The sequence below is a fragment of the Urocitellus parryii genome, chromosome 6 (genome assembly GCF_045843805.1).
Source record: "Urocitellus parryii isolate mUroPar1 chromosome 6, mUroPar1.hap1, whole genome shotgun sequence".
Classification (NCBI taxonomy): Eukaryota; Metazoa; Chordata; class Mammalia; order Rodentia; family Sciuridae; genus Urocitellus; species Urocitellus parryii.
In genome coordinates this window covers 79,712,352-79,731,787 of record NC_135536.1, presented here as the reverse complement: position 1 = coordinate 79,731,787, position 19,436 = coordinate 79,712,352, and the positions used below count along the sequence as shown (strand labels likewise).

The 19,436-nt window shown below is 40.9% G+C and overlaps 1 protein-coding gene and 3 non-coding genes across 4 annotated transcripts; 2 read left to right on the top strand and 2 right to left on the bottom strand.

Moving 5' to 3' along the window:
- Positions 1-217: 217 nt before the first annotated feature.
- Positions 218-299, bottom strand: Trnal-aag (transfer RNA leucine (anticodon AAG)). Its single transcript has one exon. It is a non-coding gene; the product is annotated as a tRNA-Leu (tRNA).
- A 693-nt stretch (positions 300-992) lies between these two features.
- On the top strand, positions 993-1,064 carry Trnap-agg (transfer RNA proline (anticodon AGG)). Its single transcript has one exon. It is a non-coding gene; the product is annotated as a tRNA-Pro (tRNA).
- Positions 1,065-10,544: 9,480 nt separating this feature from the next.
- Trnaa-ugc (transfer RNA alanine (anticodon UGC)) lies at positions 10,545-10,620 on the bottom strand. Its single transcript has one exon. It is a non-coding gene; the product is annotated as a tRNA-Ala (tRNA).
- Positions 10,621-14,357: 3,737 nt separating this feature from the next.
- Positions 14,358-14,798, top strand: Rnase12 (ribonuclease A family member 12 (inactive)). Its single transcript, XM_026412009.2, has one exon. The coding sequence runs from the start codon at positions 14,358-14,360 to the stop codon at positions 14,796-14,798; it is 441 nt and encodes a 146-aa protein (XP_026267794.1).
- Positions 14,799-19,436: the final 4,638 nt, after the last annotated feature.

Sequence of the window (19,436 nt, the reverse complement as noted above, 5' to 3'; positions counted from 1 at the left end):
ATATACTCTTCAGCTGAGCCAACAAATGCAAAGCAAAGCTTACAAATTTATGATGTTAAAGACGTATCACTTTGCCTCTGGGAAACAATGATTTCCCAATATATCATTTCTATCAAGCTGAGACAAGAAATAAAATACCAAAGGAAGGTGAAGATATAGATACATTGTGTTTTCAGGTGTCAACACCATCGCCGCTCTGTCACAGAGCAAAACCTTATGGCAGCGGTGGGATTCGAACCCACGCCCCCGAAGAGACTGGAGCCTTAATCCAGCGCCTTAGACCGCTCGGCCACGCTACCTGCTGCCTATCTGCGAGAAGCATATTCTCTACCATTTTCTTCTGCCCCTCCTCCCACCTCATGGTGCATACTTACAAGTTTATCGGGTTATGTCATTATTTTATATTTTCTGTCTGGTTTGTTTAGCTTTCGTTCTTCATTTAAGCCACGGTACTCGAGGGTGGGGGAAAGAGCCGTACAAACTTGGGAGGACGTTCAGAGAAAAGGAAGACCACTTTTGGTGTAGCCTGCAGGCCGCGCTTTCTGCGCCGGGCACAGGTCGGGAGCCTGGCTGGGGGCCGGCCAGGGCGACCTCCCCAGCCTCGGGCGCTCGGTGCTCGGCACCGCGCAGCCACAGCTTCGCCACGCCAGCCGCCGAAGCGGTGGGCTCCGAGTCAAGGGAACCCTCCCGTCGCTAACTCACTGGGACTGTCCCTGATTTCCTTCTCCCGATTCCTGCAGCATCTCTGGCCCATTTGGAATAAAAACACGCATCACAATTGTTCTCGCTGAGGTCTAAAAAATTCTTCCAAAAAATAATCTAATTTCGGGATCTCGCTTTCTGGAAATTGGCCAAGGAAGACAGCAGTTACTTGCTTCATCCACTAGGCGTCACCCCATACCCATAATTATTAAAAACTCTTGCAACCAACTGTGGATGTGGCTAAAACTTTTCTTATTGAAGTTATAAAATCCAGAAGACCTTTCACAAGTGGCTCGTTGGTCTAGGGGTATGATTCTCGCTTAGGGTGCGAGAGGTCCCGGGTTCAAATCCCGGACGAGCCCACCTTTTAGATTCTTGTTTTTCATCTGTGCATCATCTCCCCAGTACATCCACAAATCTGTTGACATTAAAGTCGCACTGAGTATACCTTCACACAAATTAGGAACCATCTACACTTAGTATTACCATATAAACACCATTTTATGCTCCTATATTTTACATTCATACGCTTTATCCAGAAATTGTTCACTCAGGACTTAGAGATGCTTATTTTATATTAATAGTTTTACATAATCCTCGGTTTTTCTCCACTGTTATTACAAGTGCCCATCTTTGGATGCTGTAACCTGTGTGGGGAAGCAAATGTTGTTAGGTGACTGGTCACCTAAAGCCTGGGTTCGTTCTTAAATTCAGGCCATTTGTGTGGTTGTAGTGGTGGGGTTAAAAGAGTCTAGAGTAGTGTACCCTTTGGGAAGGAACCTTTCAACAGATTTTCAAGTCTCATTAGACTGACTTGTGGAAATTTTTAACCTTTCACTCCTGGGTCCAACCGCATAACAATTAAATTGGAATTTTTGAGGATGGGGCCATGGGTCGTGGTAATTTTCTAAGTGACACCCCAGGTGTACTTACAGTTGCCCTGGGAGTTATAGATTCTACCAAAATGTTCTATAGGCCCTGCTGGAGACTATGCCTTGTATCCTAGCAGCTCTAGGCACACTCTGCACCCCACTTCCCCCTCCTCAGACTCACTCCTTACATGGGTACCTTGTCTTCCTTGATTAAGTTTACTTCTGCATCCTTCATGTGCCATATATAGTTTGTCTCTATGATCCTTTTACTTCTCTAAGCCACAGAAATGGGCTGCATTAAGAGCAAGCAGGAAACTCAAAAAGAGAAAAGAAGCAATGCTGTGGTTCAGCCTACTCACTTGAGGGGAGTATATGGATATATGGGGGAAGCTTTCATCCCCTATGGCCTGCCATTATTCTCCTCACCTCCATTCTCTCCCTTCCTGCTCTGCAGCCAGATGGATCAACTGATGAGCAATGGCTTGAAGCCCCTTTCAAAAACTCCCTTCTAACAATGCTGTTGAGCATTTAACTTCTGGTAACTCTTCCGCTCTTTGAAAGAACTATGAAATAAACAATTTTGGAATCATCCGTTACTCCTCTCTCTTACAACTTGCATTTCCGTTTCATTCAGCACAAAATAAAAACTCCTTGCTATAGCTCTAAAAAGCTCCAATGTGATTTTGCCACTTCTTGAACGTTCTTTATTTCTTTGACCTCATCTCTTTTGTCTTTCCTTGTGCTCATTCCATTGCAACTACATTAGCGTCTACTGACCCTCTGAAATGTCCAGTTCAGTGCCCCTGTAACTGCTCTTCTCTTTGTCTGGATTCTTTTCTCCCTGATTCCTGTAAGGATCAGTCCTTCACTTCCAATACATCTGCTCAGATGTTACCATTCATAGCTGGCTTCTCTGACCCCTCCAGATAAATAGTCTCTTCCCTTTTCCTCTCTATTTCCTTTCCCTACTTCAATTTTTTTCATTGCACATACCACTGCCTGACTTTTGCTGCTGGCTTTTTGTTTGTTTTGTTTCTAAAGATTAATTCTTAGCTGGGCATGTTGGTACACGCCTGTAATCCCAGGCAACTCGGGAGTCTAAGGTAGAAGGATAGTGAATTCAAAGCCAGCCTCAGCAAAGGTGAGGTGCTGAGCAACTCAGTGAGACCCTGTCTCTAAATAAAATACAAAATAGGGCTGGGGATGTGGCTCAGTGGTTGGGTGCCCCTGAGATCAATCCCCAGTACAAAAAAAAAAAAAAAAAAAGATTAATTCTCTCACTCCCACCACTAGAATTGAAGTTCCTGGGGAGTGGAGGTTTGATTTACAACTGGAATATCAGAGGCTAGAAAGTTCCTTAGTACCTAAAAGATACTCAATAAATATTTGGTCAATGAATTGTGTGGGTTTTTAAAAAATTAGGTGTGCATTTTAATTACACAACATAATGGGTTTCATTGTGATGATTTCATATATACATATCACATAGTTTGGTCACGTCCATCCTCCTTATTTCCCCAGCCCTAGTCCTCTTCCTTGTCCCTAGTAATTCCCCTTTTGCTTTCACGTGATCCTTCTTAAAAACTTCTGGATTCTATATATGAGAGAAAACATGTGATACATGTCTTTCTGTCTTTGTCTTATTTCATTTAACATGATAAGTTTCCAGTTCCATTCACTTCTCAGAAAATGTCAGGGTTTTGTTCTTTTTGTGGCTGAATAATATTCCATTATGTAATATACCACATTTTCTTTATCCATTGATCCACTAATGAACATCTGGGCTGATTCTATAACTTGGCTGTTGTGAATAGTGCCATGATAGAGTTATTGCTTTAAATCAAAAGTTATAAAGGCTGTTAAGGAAGACTCAATCTTGTGACATTGGGGGATATAAAAGCAGAGCTGCTTCAGTACAGGGAGGCATGAGGCTCTTATGACTGAGCAAACTCTGAACCAGATGGTGTTTGGGGTCACATTGCGAGGTTGCATGTAGCAGGGTCATTCTAGGAAGGTCTGTTAGAACTGATTTAATAAGATGAGAAACAAAACTCCATGCTAGGGAGATCTGAGAGGAAGGGAAAGACTTAAATTGGAGAAGGGCTGGCAAAACCCAAAAGGACTTTATCAATCTCACTTAACTAGGTTTTTGTGATGGGGAATCAACTGCTATGGAGTTCTGAAAAATACTGCTGGCATGTGGAGATGGTGGAGAGAGGAATATAAATGGGAAAGTGAATGAGAACTTACTGCTGGACACAAAACACACGTGAATAGGTCAAGTGTCTGCTTCTGCCTCCAAGTCAAACTGGAAACTTCCCCCTTGTGGATAAAACAGGTATGGTCATGGGTTTTCCATTTAAGGTTTTGAAGAATCTGCACTGCTTTTTGCCAATGGTCTGTATACAGGAGGTGGATATGGAACTCATAGGGAAGAGAGCTGTGTTGTTGTCTAGCAAGGTGGTGTTCAGGCCACCTTACTTATTAAGGTGTTCAGGCCACAGTTACTTACTAAGGTAGATGGCAGACTATGGATAGGGAGGGAAAATAGCACAGCTAGAAGGAGCCAATAGAGACTGATCTAGTTTTTAACAACTGAAATGAGGGATTCAGAGAAGTGTAAGCCCTTGATTCACCTAGTAATTAGAGGTGAATCAACTTTTTTTTTTTTTTTTTTTTTTTGCTTTTATTGATCTTTCTGACCCTACGTCCATATGGTACTATCGGGTCCCACCAAAGTAACCCTCACAGAAAAAGTATGGACTTTTATAAAGAATAGCTTGCTGATATTATAGCCAAAGTGCAAATATCATTCTTTTAGGCCATTCATTCTCAATACATACTGAACAATATTTATGAAACATCTGTTGTACTCCAGGCAGAGACTGAAACAGAGATTACTGCAAAGAACCAGAGAAATGCGGCCTCTGAGGTCATGGAACAACCAGATAATTTTTTTTTTAAACAGAGAAATATAATTCATTTAGGATGCCAGTGATTTGGGCCACAAAGAAAAGTACAGGGGTTTGTGCAGCAAAATGGAAGCCACTTATGTTCTCTGGGATTTCTGGGAAAGTGTGTCTAAGGAAAGAAAGGATTAACCAGGCAGAATGGGGAGAGGGTGAGCAGAGTCAGGAATATTCCATGACAGGAGAATGAGATGTATTAAAAAATTTCAGTGGGAAGAAAGTCTGATGAATTCAGAAAATTAAAAAGAGGAGGGTCTAGCAGGACTATGGACATGGAGGGAGACTAGATTTTAGGTGAGGCTGACTCTGCAAGGCCTAGTAGGCAGTGGGGAGAACAGTGGTTGTTATGTTAAGACCAAGGAAAAGTTATCACCATGTTTAAGGTGGGGATGGATGGGAGTGGGCATCAGAGGCAAATGACTGGATTTGCGTTCTAAAAAACGATTTCTGTGATGCAGGAGGGTTGACAATTAGACACTGAGACCTAGGTCAGCTTTCTAATAGACAGGCAGAGCCCTGCTTCAGAAGAAGGATTACTCGTGAGCTTCAGCCAAAACTCTTAGTGATTTCCATCTCCTCGATCCCACCAGCTCTGCCAACACCCAGACACTTTGGAAGGAGGCCAGAGAGGCCCAGGGAACTAAGATCAGGGTCTCGGGGCTGGTTAGTGGCAGGGCCAGTTTTAAGGCGATAACCCATCTTTCATGCCTCCTAGGTAGTTGCTCATCCTGCCCCCACTGGGAGCTTCGAATAGGGAGGGCTTTTTATTTATTTGTTTTGATTTCCACATATCTGGGTGCTTTAGAACCTTGATGATTATTTGGGGTTACAGCAAAATTGTTTATCTTTTTTTTCAAGAAACTTTATCTGATTTTCAGGGAAACTGGAACTGGTCCAAAGAGGAGGGCAGAGCCTGGAAGTTCTTTGAAAGATCTGAATGTCCCAAGAGGCACCATAAAGAGAAGTCTGGGTTAATGGTCCTTCTGCTGTTAGCATTCAGAGGGGGCTGTTGAGAGATCAGCCTAAGGGCACACACAAGAAATCAAATATGCAATGATCAAAGCATTTTTAGAGGTAGAAACTGAAGGAGTGGGCCTACCAAATAGCTGTTAGAAGGCATGCTTAGGGATCCCCTCCTTAGGGCAACCTTTCTCTCTTAGGCTATTACCTGGTGGTAGTCATTTCAGGAATACAAGAGAAGTTATAAAACAAGAAATGACCTGGTCTCCCCACAGGGAGGAACAGGACCTCCCATGTGCATAGCCTGGGGCTGTAACTACAAGGCCAAAATCCATAGCCCCTGATTCGGAACATGTCCTCTCCAAGATCAGGAGCAACTTGTTCTTGGATATATGCAGGCTCCAGTCTGCTGCCTCACCTGGATAAGGGAATAGGTGAGGGAGTGGGAGGTGAGTTGAAAGAGTACCCAGGAACTTGTGAGGGTATTGCATGAGTCCTTCAGTTACATGTCTAGAAAACTGCTGTGCAATTGCCAAAGGTAAATCAATGAACCCCTCCAGGTTAGGGGTTCTTCATACATTTTCCCACAAATAGTTATCATTTTTGGAGGTGTCCCACTGACCAATTTGCCAATTCCATAGGCCAATTCTTAGGAATAGTCTTCCATACTCTTAATCAAGGTTCCCCATTTCTGGATCTGCATCTAGTTCCCTCACCTCCTGCTTCCTCACTGCTCATCCTGACTCCAGGTTGGGAGGCAGAGACCACCTCTCTATTCCCTCAGTGTGCAGGGAAATAGAACTTTCAGCCAGAGTACTGTCATCTTAAGAGAATTTCAGGTGGGTTGTTTTAATTAAGCTAGCACCTTAGTTTGTGAAAGCAAAGTGGGAACTTATAAACAGTCAAATTCTTCCTTTATTTGTTCCTACCATCCTCGTTTTAAAGATGAAGGAACTGGGACTCTGAGAAGTAACCTCACTTTCTCACAATCACACGGCGGATTCGTATCAGAAATGGGACAAAACCTGATATCTTTTACCTACTCATCCACTCCACGAGCATTTGCCATCTGAGAAGTACCAGGAACACAAGAACTCTTGTTCTAGTTCTTTAAACACACAGGGTATGTGGAGAGAAGGCCAGGCAGGTAGCTGGCAAGCCTGTATAGCAAGTTATGGAAAGAAGTACGGAGGAGGGTTTCTTAATGGACATTCATGCAGGAGAAAACCAGGGTTCCTGGAAGAGCTGTATTATACTCGGAAATGTTTCTTGATATATGAGCTTGCAATAAGTGCCTGAGAGCTCCTGTGAACCAGTGTAGAGTTCCAAATGGGCATATGCTACTTCTGTGTTTAGAAATATCCTCAGGATCTTATCTGATCCTTTGTCACCAGGGTAGTAGGTGAGAATGTATGGGAAGCTCTTAAGGGAATGTGAAAAGGAGAGTACATAAATCAGGTCTCAACCTTTTTTGTTGTTGTTGTTGTTACGGGGATTGAACTCAGGGGCATTAGAACACTGAGCCACATCTCCAGCACTATTTTGTATTTTATTTGGAGACCGGATCTCACTGAGTTGCTTAGCTCCTCACTTTTGCTGAGGCTGGCTTTGAACTCACTATCCTCTCGCCTCAGCCTCCTGAGCTGCTGGGATTACAGGTGTGTGCCATGCCACTGTACCCAGGTTTTGCAACTTCTTAATTGTAAGTGGTATCCTAAGAGATGGTTTCTGGGTAAAGGAGAAAAGGAAAGGAAGGTTAGAAAATGGAGGAGAGAGGGAGGAACTTTGTGCTTCTTATGACCTTCCCCAATCCAGGGCATTCCCAGCTTCTGCCTTGGTCTCCTTCCAAACCCACTGGTAGATTCTTCCTTCTTCCTTCCATGTGCAGGACCTGGAGCCTCTCTCCCTAGTGAACTCCACTCCTAGGTCACTCAAGCTCATCGCCAGGACCTGATGAATTGGCTTCTGGAACTGCTGAAAAATATACAATTTAGAATTTTGGAAAATACAAAACAACTCTCCTCCTGCAGTGAGTGTTTAGGAGGCAGACCCAGAGTCCAGGGAAGAACTGTTCTGATGAGCTGTTTTGGTCCTGTGGAAGCTCTACACCAGGGCAATAATCCAGTCACAGACATTTCCTACTGGGCTTTACTCAGGTTTTCCTATACTCACAAATGGGTTTTGTTTTGTTGTGGATGGGTGCAACTCTTTAGAAATGAAGATGCTGTTAACCAAGTTGAGGTTCATCCATTGGGAACTGATTATAAATGCAGCTTCCAGGGCTGGTCTATAACCTGGCAAAGGGCCAGGTTTCTCATAGATTTCACTTGACGACCCCCCCACCCCCCCACACACACACTTCCTTTGCTTCTTTCATCATCTACAGGAATTAGAAAGTCAATGGCTGAGAGCTGGTGGTGGGGTCATTAGTTCTTCCCAATTATACTCTATAGCCTCCTTCCATTCCCATTCTTTAATATGGGCAATACATGTTTTTTAGTTTTACGTAAAATACTAAGAAAACACGTCTTTAGGAACAGAGGGGAGGGCCCTAGTTCTTCTTCTGGCATGATCCCATCTCCTAGGTCCTCCTCCGTAGAAGCTCTCTGGTCACCACTAAAGATGAACCATGGGAGTCTAGGATTTGGAGGAGATTTAAACAGAGAATAAGGGGAGTAAGCAATCCCCATATCGGACTAGCCAGTGCACAAAAGAGTCAGTGCAGAAGACCTGTGAGAGGGAAGGCTAGGAGTAGTAGATAATTGGTCACCATTTAGATTTTTTTTTCCTTACTGGGGATTGAACTGAAGTTCTCATTATCACTGAGATACAGCCTTAGCCATTTCTATTTTTTTACTTTGACAGGTTCCCTCTAAGTTGCTGCTTGAATTTGAGATGCTCCTACCTTAGCCTCCTAAGTAACTGGAATTAGAGGTATGTGCCACCATGTCGAGCCAATGCTAAGATTTTTATTACCTTTTGTAATTAAAAGTTTTCAGAAAGTCCGTTTAAAGCCCATATTCTTATGTTCAGTGTACATTTGAGAATAAAGGGCAAGGCCTGCATCCAGCCTTTGGAAGGTTGGTGAGAGAGTGAAGCAGGCCAGAGATAGCTGTCACACCATGGAGAAGCATGATGAGACACCAAGGATGGATTGTCTCCCTCTTTCTTCCCTCTCATGGCATGGGTAGGGGGGTGGGGGAAAACCTATAATGGCTGGATCTACTTTGACGATCTTATTTAAAATCATGCATCACTTATCTTTAAATTTTTAAAATAAATATCTGTAAATATATACAAAAAGTAGAGAGAAAAAATAATGTATCCCATCACACAAACACCAAATGATCTCACTTGTGTATGGAATCTAAAACAGTGGGATTTACAGACGTACATAGTAGAATGGTGGTTACTAAGGTTGGGGGTGGAGGTGGGGGAAAAGGGAAATGTACAAAAGGTACAAAGATTCAGTCAGACAAAAGAAATATGTTTTCAAGATCTATTACACAACATGGTGACCATAGTTAATAATGATATATGATATATTTCAAAATTGCTAAAAGAATAGAGTTTAGATGTTCTCCCTATGGTTATGCTAATTAGCTTGAAAGAATCATTCTGCCATGTATTTGTATATCAAAGCATCACATTTTACCCCATAAATATATATGATTATTATTTGTCAATTCAAAAAATGGATGCATAGACAATATGGTAGATATCCACCACATAACATAGTGAAATTAATTCTTAAATGTTTTCTGAAAAAGTGTTTAGTTGAATAACTTACTTGAATAATTTTCACCCTGAACTTCCTTGAGTCAGTGAACCATGGATGATGCCTTTGTTAGAGCAGCTCTTCCTTACCCTGTGTAGACTGTTTCCAAAAACTCCCAGCTGAGTACCCTTCCCTTCTCATTGGCTCCACATGAATGGGATTACCCTGATCATTTATATTCACTGGAATCCACACCCAGGGCTGTGCTGAGGGTAGATTTCCTTGAAGCCCATGGTAATGTGGAGAACTGGTAGCTTCTTAAACAAAATTAGGGTTTGATTAGAATGGAGGAAAGGGAAACCTATAATGGATGGATCTACTCTGACCATCTTATTTAAAATTATACATCACTTATCTTATAAAACTCTAAAGTGTGATTATGTTTATTTTTCATTTGCCTTTACCAGATATAAACTCCATGAGAGCAGGAATTTAAAATTTTTAATAAATATCTGTAAGTATATACAAAAGTAGAGAGAAAAAATAATGTATCCCATCACACTTATCCTCTTACAGGCAACACTGCCATAAAATCTACCACACTGTGTGCCTGTTCTCTCTTGCTACCTGCTTTTCTTCTTCCCTCCCTTCTATCCTTCCTTCCTTCTAATACCCGATATGTTATTTCATTGTACTTTTGAATATATCTCCAAAAATACATTCTCTATATAATTATTACATCTTATAAAAGGAAAAATATGCATTATAATATAATGCCTCGTCCATATTCAAATAAGATTCAAAATCTGAATGTTCATTTAATCTGTAACAATTTCTCCCTCTGTTTTGGCCATTGACTTTCTGAAGAAATTGGTCATTTATCCTGTGTAATGTCTCATATTCTGGATTGGTCTCATTGTGAAACTTTTTTTTTTTTTGTACCCATAGGTGCTTAACCATTAAGCAACATCCTCAGCTTTTGTTTGTTTGTTTGAGACAGGGTCTCACTAAATTTTGGAGACTGGCTTTGAACTTGTGATCCTTGTGTCTCAGCCTCTGAATTTACTGGGATTATAGGCTCCTTGTGGGACTTTCAATCTTGTGCTTCTTTTCCCTAAATTTTCTATGAACTGCAATTTAAACTCAATTCTTTGGCAGGAATACTTCATAAACTCTGTTAGGTATTTCCTATCACACCATATTAGGAGGTGCCAATAGCTAGCTTTCTTCTTCCAGTGATGTATATAGGTCCAGTGATGTGTAGGTGGTGACAGCCAGCCCTCTTTTAATAGTTTAATCCCCCAGCAGGTAAATTTATTTATTTACTGGTGCTGGGGATTGAACCCAGGGCCTTATGCATGCAAGGCAAACACTCTACCAACTGAGCTATATTCCCAGTCCCAGCAGGTAATTTTTTCTAGTTTAATTATTTCATTAGTGATTGCACAATGTGAATTTTCTGAATTTATAATTCTTTTCATATGTGTTTGCCACTATTCTTTTCTGAAGAATTTTCCCTCATCACATGAAAGCTGTTTGATTATTATGAAATACACACACACACACACACACACACACACACACACACACACATATATATATATACACACACACACATACTAATTTTTTTGCAGTGCTGAGGATTGAATATAGGACCATACTAGGCAATTGTTCTACCACTGAGCTGCATTCTGAATCCTCTTTTTATTTGGAGACAGGGTCTCCCAAAGTTGCCCAGCCTGGTCTTGAACTTGTAATCCTCATGCCTTGGCCTCTCGAATAGGTGGAATTACAGGCATTCACCACATGGCTCAATCTGATATATAGATCTTTCAGTCTAGGTGGAATAAAAATATAATTCTTAAATTTTAATTGCCAATTTTCCAGGCTGAAGATATGGCCCAGAGGTAGAGTGCTTGCCTAGTGTGTGCAAGATTCAAAGTTCAATCCTCAGCATCATAAAAAAGGAAAAAGAAACTAAAACTTTCAATTACCAATTTTCATACAGAGGGGTTAATTCAGAGTCACTGGGGGAGATAGGTATAGTTGTCTTTTTACTAATGTGTCCCAGGTGCCTAGTATAGTGCCTGTCTCATGTAGGTGTGTTCAAAATATATGTGAATGCTAAAAGTTCTTTATCATAAGTGACAAAAACCTTATAAAGTAAGTGACTGAGGAAATTAAGTCTGAATATAAACAGGCGTGAAGATTCTGGATCTGGATCTCTGTACCCAGGAGTCTTTATAAGAGAGGTAACTGAGAATGGTTGTTCCTTAGTTGCTGCTGTTGGCCAGTGCATGTCCCATAGTAGAACAAGGAGCAAGAACATACTTCCCAGATTCCTTGGGATCCCAGCTAGAAAGGAAGAAGACATTTTAATAATGACAGGAAGTGAAATTCTCCCTAGTTTTGTAAGGTAGAAGACTCCGAATTGTTTTTAGCATGGTATAGAAATGAAAGAGTGATGTAAATTTTCTTGCCCAAATTTGGAGAGTTAGCAAAATATTGTCATTCACAGGATTTGACTTAATTTTGAAGTGAATGGAGGAGGTCTTTATTTGGTCACAGGGCAACTGATGTGAAGATGGGGCCGTACAGGGCAGGTGGAATCCAGTAGACCTGGCAGAGATGGTACCATGGGGGTAGGGAGGGTTTTGGGGCAGAGGAAGGGGAGAGGTGGGGGAGTTAAAATGGAACTTTTGGAGGTTTCACAGCAGTCGGGGATTTTATTTTATTTTATTTTTGCTGCTCAGGATCAAACCCAGAGCCTCACACATGTAGGCAAGTACTCTATCACTGAGCTAAAACCTCAGCCTAGGTGGAGATTTAAAAAATCCAGTTTTTCATTTTTGTTTGTGTCATAACCTATACTCAGTAAAAATTAAACAAACAAAAACTTTGGTGGCACCTGTTACTTTCTTGAACTTTGTGGGACTGAATCAGTTTGAAAGTCATAAGCCCTCTGTTCTATTTATCTATTGCTGCTTTACAAATTACCCCCTAAATGGTGGCTTAAAACAACCATTTTTTTCATCCTGAATCTGAGACTCAACTGGGCTCAATTAGTCGATTTTTGCTTGAGCATTTGCATGTAGCTTTAGGAACATGGTGGCTGGAGCTGGGTCACCTCCTAACTGGTTTTGACTGCTTATCTGGCACCCAGCCTGAGAAGACTTGGGCATCAAGGATCAGAAACAGCTGGGGCTTCTGGGGCTGCTGGGACATCTCTTTCTGTCCATGTGAACTCTCTTTGTGGTAATCTCAACAGAGTCATACTTAGCACATAGCAGCTGAAGTTTCCCAGAGTAAATGTCCCAGAAGAGCTACCGCCAAGCTGTATGACCTAGCCTCAGAAGTGGTATAGTATCACGGGCACTATATTGTATTAGTGGGAGCAAGCACAAAAGCCATCCATGCTCACAGGAAAAGACATACACTCTACTTCTTGATGGAGGAATGGCAAAGTTCTGGAAAAGAATGTCGGATGGGAAATGGTTTTGTTTTTTTTTTTTGTTTTGTTTTGTTTTGTTTTTTGGTGTTGCTGGGGATTGAACCCAGGCAGGGTTTTATGCACGCAAGGCAAGCACTCTACCAATTGAGCTATATTCCCATTCCAGAATAGGAAATATTCTGTGGCCGTTTTATTTTCTGCCAATAGTCTGTCACATTGCCTTAAAGTGAGCTCAGTTGTGGAAATTACAGAAGCTGTGCAAGGGTGGCCAACCACATTTGTAGTAGATTAAGTAAATTCCATAGTTTCTTGTGGGAGAGCTGAAACAGCTGGAGCCAAGCATCTCTTTCTATCCCTGTGGTGTCCTTATGTGTCCTTACATCATCAGATTTTGTACACAGTGACTGAAGGCACCCAGAGCAGGTTTTCACTTCCTATGTTATTATCTTGAGGCCACTGCCCAGAATCAGTCAATACTGGAGCTAGGTGTGTCTCTTGCAATCCTGCAGTGCAGTTTGCTCCTTTGACAAAATGCATAATTAAGGAAATTATTAATAGTGTTTTACATCCTGATACAAATTTTAGTTTCTAGCAGCTGTTTGCCTTCTCTAATCTCCTTCTGTGAGTTGAACCAGGTCTTTATCCTTGTCCTAGACACCCCATGGGAGTGAAATTTGCTGAAGCTAGAATTCAGGTGTTCAGCATTGAGAAAGAGAGATTCTTGTTACCCTTGTAATTTCTCATCTTCACTTTAACCTTTCTGCGACTTGTTTCCTTATCTGTAGCTCCTTCACGGGTTTGTGGTAAGGAGTGATTGAAAATTTTAAAAATGAGCAATACTGTGGAAAGACCACATCAGAACTCCACTAAATGTTTTGAAAAGTCCATGCTTGTATCATGAGGACCCATCTGGGACCTGCCTCACCTACCTTTCCCTCTGAAGGTAACTTCTCTTCCTTCCCAGTGGCACCCAAGCACACTGCTCTACAGGTCCCTCCCTTTCTGCTCTTTCCACTTTTGACCTCCCCACACCCAACTGGCTCCCTGTCAGTTATTGTCGGGCAACAGCAAGGCACCAGGAATTTTCTCAGCTCCATGATCAAAAGGATATGTTACCTGTGAGGGCAACAGCAAAAGGAACAGGTGAGAGAAGAGAGCACAGACCCAAGCAAGAGCCATACCAGGAGGAATTGAGAAGAACAGACTGGAAGACGGGACTAAAAGCATGTGGAACTGGGTAGAACTAGGGCCGAGAAAGCTGTGGGGAAGGAAGTCATTCATCAGTATGAATAAAACAACTTGGCATGGGCATTTTTGAGCAAATTCTGTCTCATCAGCCCTGGGTTAGGCATTTTGAAGGCTTTGGGAGAAATAAGAGATGAAGTACTTGTTATCAAAGAGCCTGTAGAGACAGAACAAATAATGGAAATAACTACAAAACCGTTAAATACAAAGCCAGGAGCTGATGTGGTCTGAGGGGCTTTTTGGGGGGAGTAGTCACTCCAATCAGATCTTACAGGTTCAACATGATTTTAATTAGCAGAGAGACGAAAATGAAGTCTCCTAAAAGGATGGGGGTGCAGCCAGGGGGCAGAGCAGTAGGAATCTGACTACCCTCTCTTCCTTTCTGTCTCCCTTACTTTACAGGAATTAAAGCTCAAAATGTAAAGGAAATCTTACCCCTGATGATACTAATGGTGATGGTTTTCTTAATGCTTCTGTTCTGGGAAAACGAGCTGAATGAGGATGAAGTAGGATCATCCATAGAGCACTTGAACGTGGACTACCCTCAGAATACCATTCCTGTGAGGTACTGTAACCACATGATCCTGCGAAGAATCATCCGGGAACCTGACCACACATGCAAAAAGGAGCATGTCTTCATCCATGAGAGGCCTCAAAAACTCAATAATATTTGCACTCCTTCTAACAAGGTGACTTGCCGAAACCACTCCACCATTTTATGCTACCAGAGCACGATAATGTTCAAAATGACAGTTTGTCAACTAACTGATGGCACCAAATATCCTGCTTGCAGGTACCGAATTGCACCCCCCACAGAGGGGTTTGTTCTTATCACTTGTGATGAGTTGGGGCCAGTTAATTTCCAGGGATATGTTTTATAAGTTGAGATCAATACCTGAGTCTGCAATCCTCTGTGGTCCTCTCTCAGCAGCTCTTGAGCTGGTTGTCCCTGAGGCAGACCTGAACTTTGGATTCGGGTAAAACCTTGAACGATGTAAGTAGCCATTAGTAATTAATTTGTCCTTCCAATGTTACTGAGTTGGAATCATTTAATTCTGCACCAATAAAAATAATACACTGAATTAAATCATAAACTCTGCACATGCTTCATTTTTTTATTTTTTATTTTTTTGTTCCTTGTCCCTGAATCATTTGATGAGAGCCAAGAATGAATTCCATCCAGGCAAGTGTGGGATTAAGGTAAAGTGAGGGACAGTAATTTAAGGTGCAAAATTTAAGGGGGCACTGCCTCTAAAACCCAGTCATCTGGATAAATAATATTTTAATTCAAATCTTCTAAAAATAAAAATGAATTCAAAAATTCTGATGTATAAAATATCTAAAACTTTGAAGAGCCAGAGTGACAAGACTGGGATTAGTGTCAGATTCTACCATTTAAGTTTTTAATATTTGTATATTAAGTATGATATTGCATTGAATTTATTTTTGTTTTAAACAGTTTTTAAAACATTGCATTAAAATATTATTTATCTTGATTACTGAGTGTTTTGACACCCCTTTATATTTTGTGCCTGGAGTAAGTGCTTCTTCATCACTTAATCCTAATCCCAGTCCTGACCCCTGATCCAGTGTAAAAGCAATTGGGATTACTCTTAGAGTCTTTTATAAGGATGGTACAAGCTCAAACTGCATCTGTTTCTATTCAATACCTCCTTCTGTGCCTCAAAAGAAAGGATAAAGGAGATCAGACAGAGCTTGAGGAATCAGAAACTATTCCCCTTAAAGACTGGAGAGAAATGGAGAAGGATCTCCCAGGGAGGAGTTGAGACTCTCAGAGCTCAGTGTTTCTCCCCTCTGCATCTCTGGAGGACACAGAAAGGACTTTGAGCCAGACTGTGAACTTCTTTCCCCCTTTAGGTCTTGCAACTGAATCCACTCTTTAGTTACCTGACATTCAGCTATGGGCATTGTAAGCTTTCAAGCAGAGGGAGAAGGAAGAAGAGAAGCTCCAAATTCTGGAAATTTCATCAGGTCCTGTTCGTCTCTGACCATTAGTTTCTTCATCTGTAACAGATCTCAACAAGGTAATCTTTGAGGTTTATTCCAAGTCTGACCCTCTCCAGTTCTATTTCTGGCCTTGTTAGGAAGTTTGGTATTTAGATACAGTAAGAAATAAAGAGTTATTAGCAAGTAAAGGCCAACTTACGGGGTGAGTACTTTTGAGCCATGATGTTACAATGCTATACCAGAGATTCACAGTGAACTGGAGCAGGCATGAGTGGTTCCCAAGCTTTAGAGGGCACTTTCTGTCCCCGTCTTTTCAGTTGAGCGACTTCAACTGTTGCACTGACCATTTAGATTTAATTCAAGATCATATCCAAGAAAGAGGTTGACCAATGCTAATTGTTAGCTCTGTCTTTTGTAAGCATCAAGCTCTGATGAAAACATGGTTATTCATAGTGATAATACTTTCACTCTAGAATGACCCTATTTCCCTTTTCCTTTCTCCAGCCTCTACAAATCTCCTTCTCTTATACATGACTCCTTTAGGTCCTTCATAATCACTGTTCCTTGCTCCTCCAATTCCTCTGATACACCACTTGTCTAAAAACATTAACCTGGCATTGACCTCAAATAAGTGATTTTCTGCATGAGTCAATTTATGGAGGAAGAAAGTGAGATCATCAGTAAAGGATGCCTTATAGTCTTATAAGTAGGCAAATCTTACTCATGGATAATGAAACTCAATTGGAAAACTACCCATCTGGGGGGTAGATTTCCAATTGAGTTTCATTATCCATTTTTCTGTGGGAATTCTGTTTCATTGTTATCTTCAAGGAACTTTGGGTCCCACCAAGTGAACAACCCTCAGCATCTGAACAGAAATTAAGAAGGAACAGGTAGTCCCTAGCATAGGACTTGAGTCTTGCTAGCTTCATTTCCTGTGTGAAACTTTGGAATAGATTAACATTCCTTTTAGGGCCCTGCTGCTAATTCTGATTCCTTTTCCTATCAGTATCCCTTGGTTTCCTCTCCTCTCCTTTCCTTCTCAGTAATTTTTCTTCCCTGCCTTCCCCAACCTTCTCTCTTCTAATTAAAAACAAATCTTTGAGATAAATACATTCCCACTGCAGTGCAAGGAACTGAGACTGTCCTGTGGAATCTATCCTCAGAATACTTTCATATTAGGGATCAAAATTCTGTTCAAATGAATTATGACATTTTGGTCATTTGTAATTTAGGGGGTTATGTATATATTTTAATGAGCACCTACTAATTTGAAATCAATCCCAGGCAGCTGTGCATTCTGCCCATTTGAAATACATATTTCAGAAAATCTAGGCATCTGTGCCTGCTCTTCTTCCTGTTTATTTTTCTCATTGTCTTCCTGTTTTCCTGTTATCATCTCTCTATTAATGTCAATGGCAAAGGATGTAGAAGTTTAGAAAAAATGATTCCTTTTTTTTTCTTAACAACTTCTTCTTTCTTACTTTCTCCAATATGTACCAACATGTACTATTCTTAAGGTACCCTTTCAAGGTACACACATGAACACATCCACTTCTTTTGTTGTTGTTGTTGTTCCAGGGATTGAACTCAAGGGCATTTGACCACTGAGCCACATCCCCAGCCCTATTTTTTTGTATTTTATTAGAGATAAGGTCTCACTATGTTTCTTAATGCCTTGCTTTTACTGAGGCTGGCTGTGGACTCGCAATCCTCCTGTCTCAGCCTCTAGAGCCACTAGGATTATAGGTGTGCGAATCTGTCAATAATAATCAACCCAATAATTAAGGCTTATACATTCTTGATGCTAAATGTTTGCTCTAATTTTACACATAGAACATTTTATAAATAAAATACAATACTTTAAAAAGTTCGTGTGTACTAATGTCAAGTTAGTGGTATAAGAAGTGAATGATAAGTACAGAGAACTGGGACATGAATTTGACAGACTTAAAGGGTAGAAAAATTTGTCAAAAAAAGGATGGGATCTGAATTAGGTTTTGAAGGATTCTAAGAGGCAGAAAAGAAAGAACAAAAAGGTATGATGTGTATTCAAGGAAGAGAGGGTCACACTAACTGACTGGAGAAGGTTTGTGTCACAAATGATGGGAGATAAACCTTGAAGGGCAGCTTGGGATCAGGTCAAGTAGAGACTTGGCTAATGGGCTCATGGGATTTGACTTCCTCCTGCAGGAATGAGAAATATTTAAAGGATTCTGAGATAGTGTCATTGCAAACAGTGTTTTTAGAAAAGTGATGTATCAAAGGAATCGAAGGAGCAAGGAGCAGTGATTTTGAAGGACATAACGGTAATCATGTTTAAGAGAAGGAGATTTTTAGAAAGGAAAGGGAAATAGGGTCATTCTAGAGTGAGGGTATTATCACCATGAATAACCATGTTTTCTGGGATTCTTATTAATTTCCTGGCATTGACCTCAAATAAGTGATTTTCTGCATGGGTCAAGCCGTGCTATATTGTTAGCAAATATTGTTAAGGAACTAGTGTGTGTAGTGTTCAGTACACTAAGCTGTGCAGAATGATGATGATGGATGAGAATTTGTGTTCCAGGCTCAAGGAGTTGTCAGCCTCAGTAAGGGGGTGGAGGGAATGAAATGTGCCAACTAACTAGAATAATGAAAAACATAAAATGAAATGCAGCATAATCCATGCTGCAGGGTTTCATAAAAGAAAAGGAAAAAAATCACTGTAAGTTGAAGTATCAATATGGGAGATTTCACAGAAAAGGAAGCAGAGGGACTTCCTGGGTCACTGAAATTCTGATGATCCAATGGACATTTTGTTCAGTTCTCCCTGAACCTCCTTGGTTCCACATTAGCTCCTCCATCAATCTCAGAAAATCCTCTCTACCCCTTTCTTGCTCCTCCTTCCCTTAGTTAGACACAACAACAGAAACTCCCAAGAAACAGTTTCACTTGTCCTGCAGCAACCTGGAATCTTTCTGTGCAGGATCAACTTGCCAAAGGATCAGGTACAGGTGGATGTCTCATGGATGAAAATGGGGGAAAGAAATGATAGATGGGGAGATGACACTGTGTGCGATTTTCTGCATTTGTGTTTAGTGTTGATTTTTTTTTTCAAGTAACTGCCATGTGCCATGTAGTGGGGCTACAGGAGGTAGTGAGGAATGTGTTGGATGAGATGATTGGTGCCCCACCATGGAGACAGTAGACCTACCATAATGGTGTGAAAAAGGGAAAAGGAAGAGAAATGAATCGTTTGTTCCAATACTTTAAACCTATCACCATAAGGATTCTCTTTCTTTCTTTCAATAAGTAAAGTGAAGTTATATGAGGTAGAGTGAATTGTTTTTAAGTAGATAATCAGGGATTTGAACCTGGATTTTAAGACCACATAACTGATGTCTTTTCATTATATCAATCTTCCATTAACATATGGAGGAGTCTTACGTATAGGGGTCATTATGGGGAATATTTATTATAAGGATAAAAAACCAACTCCTTAATATTCTCCTTGTTTTTATCTTTTATCTTTTTATCATTGCTGCAGAAGAGATTATATTAGATCTGAG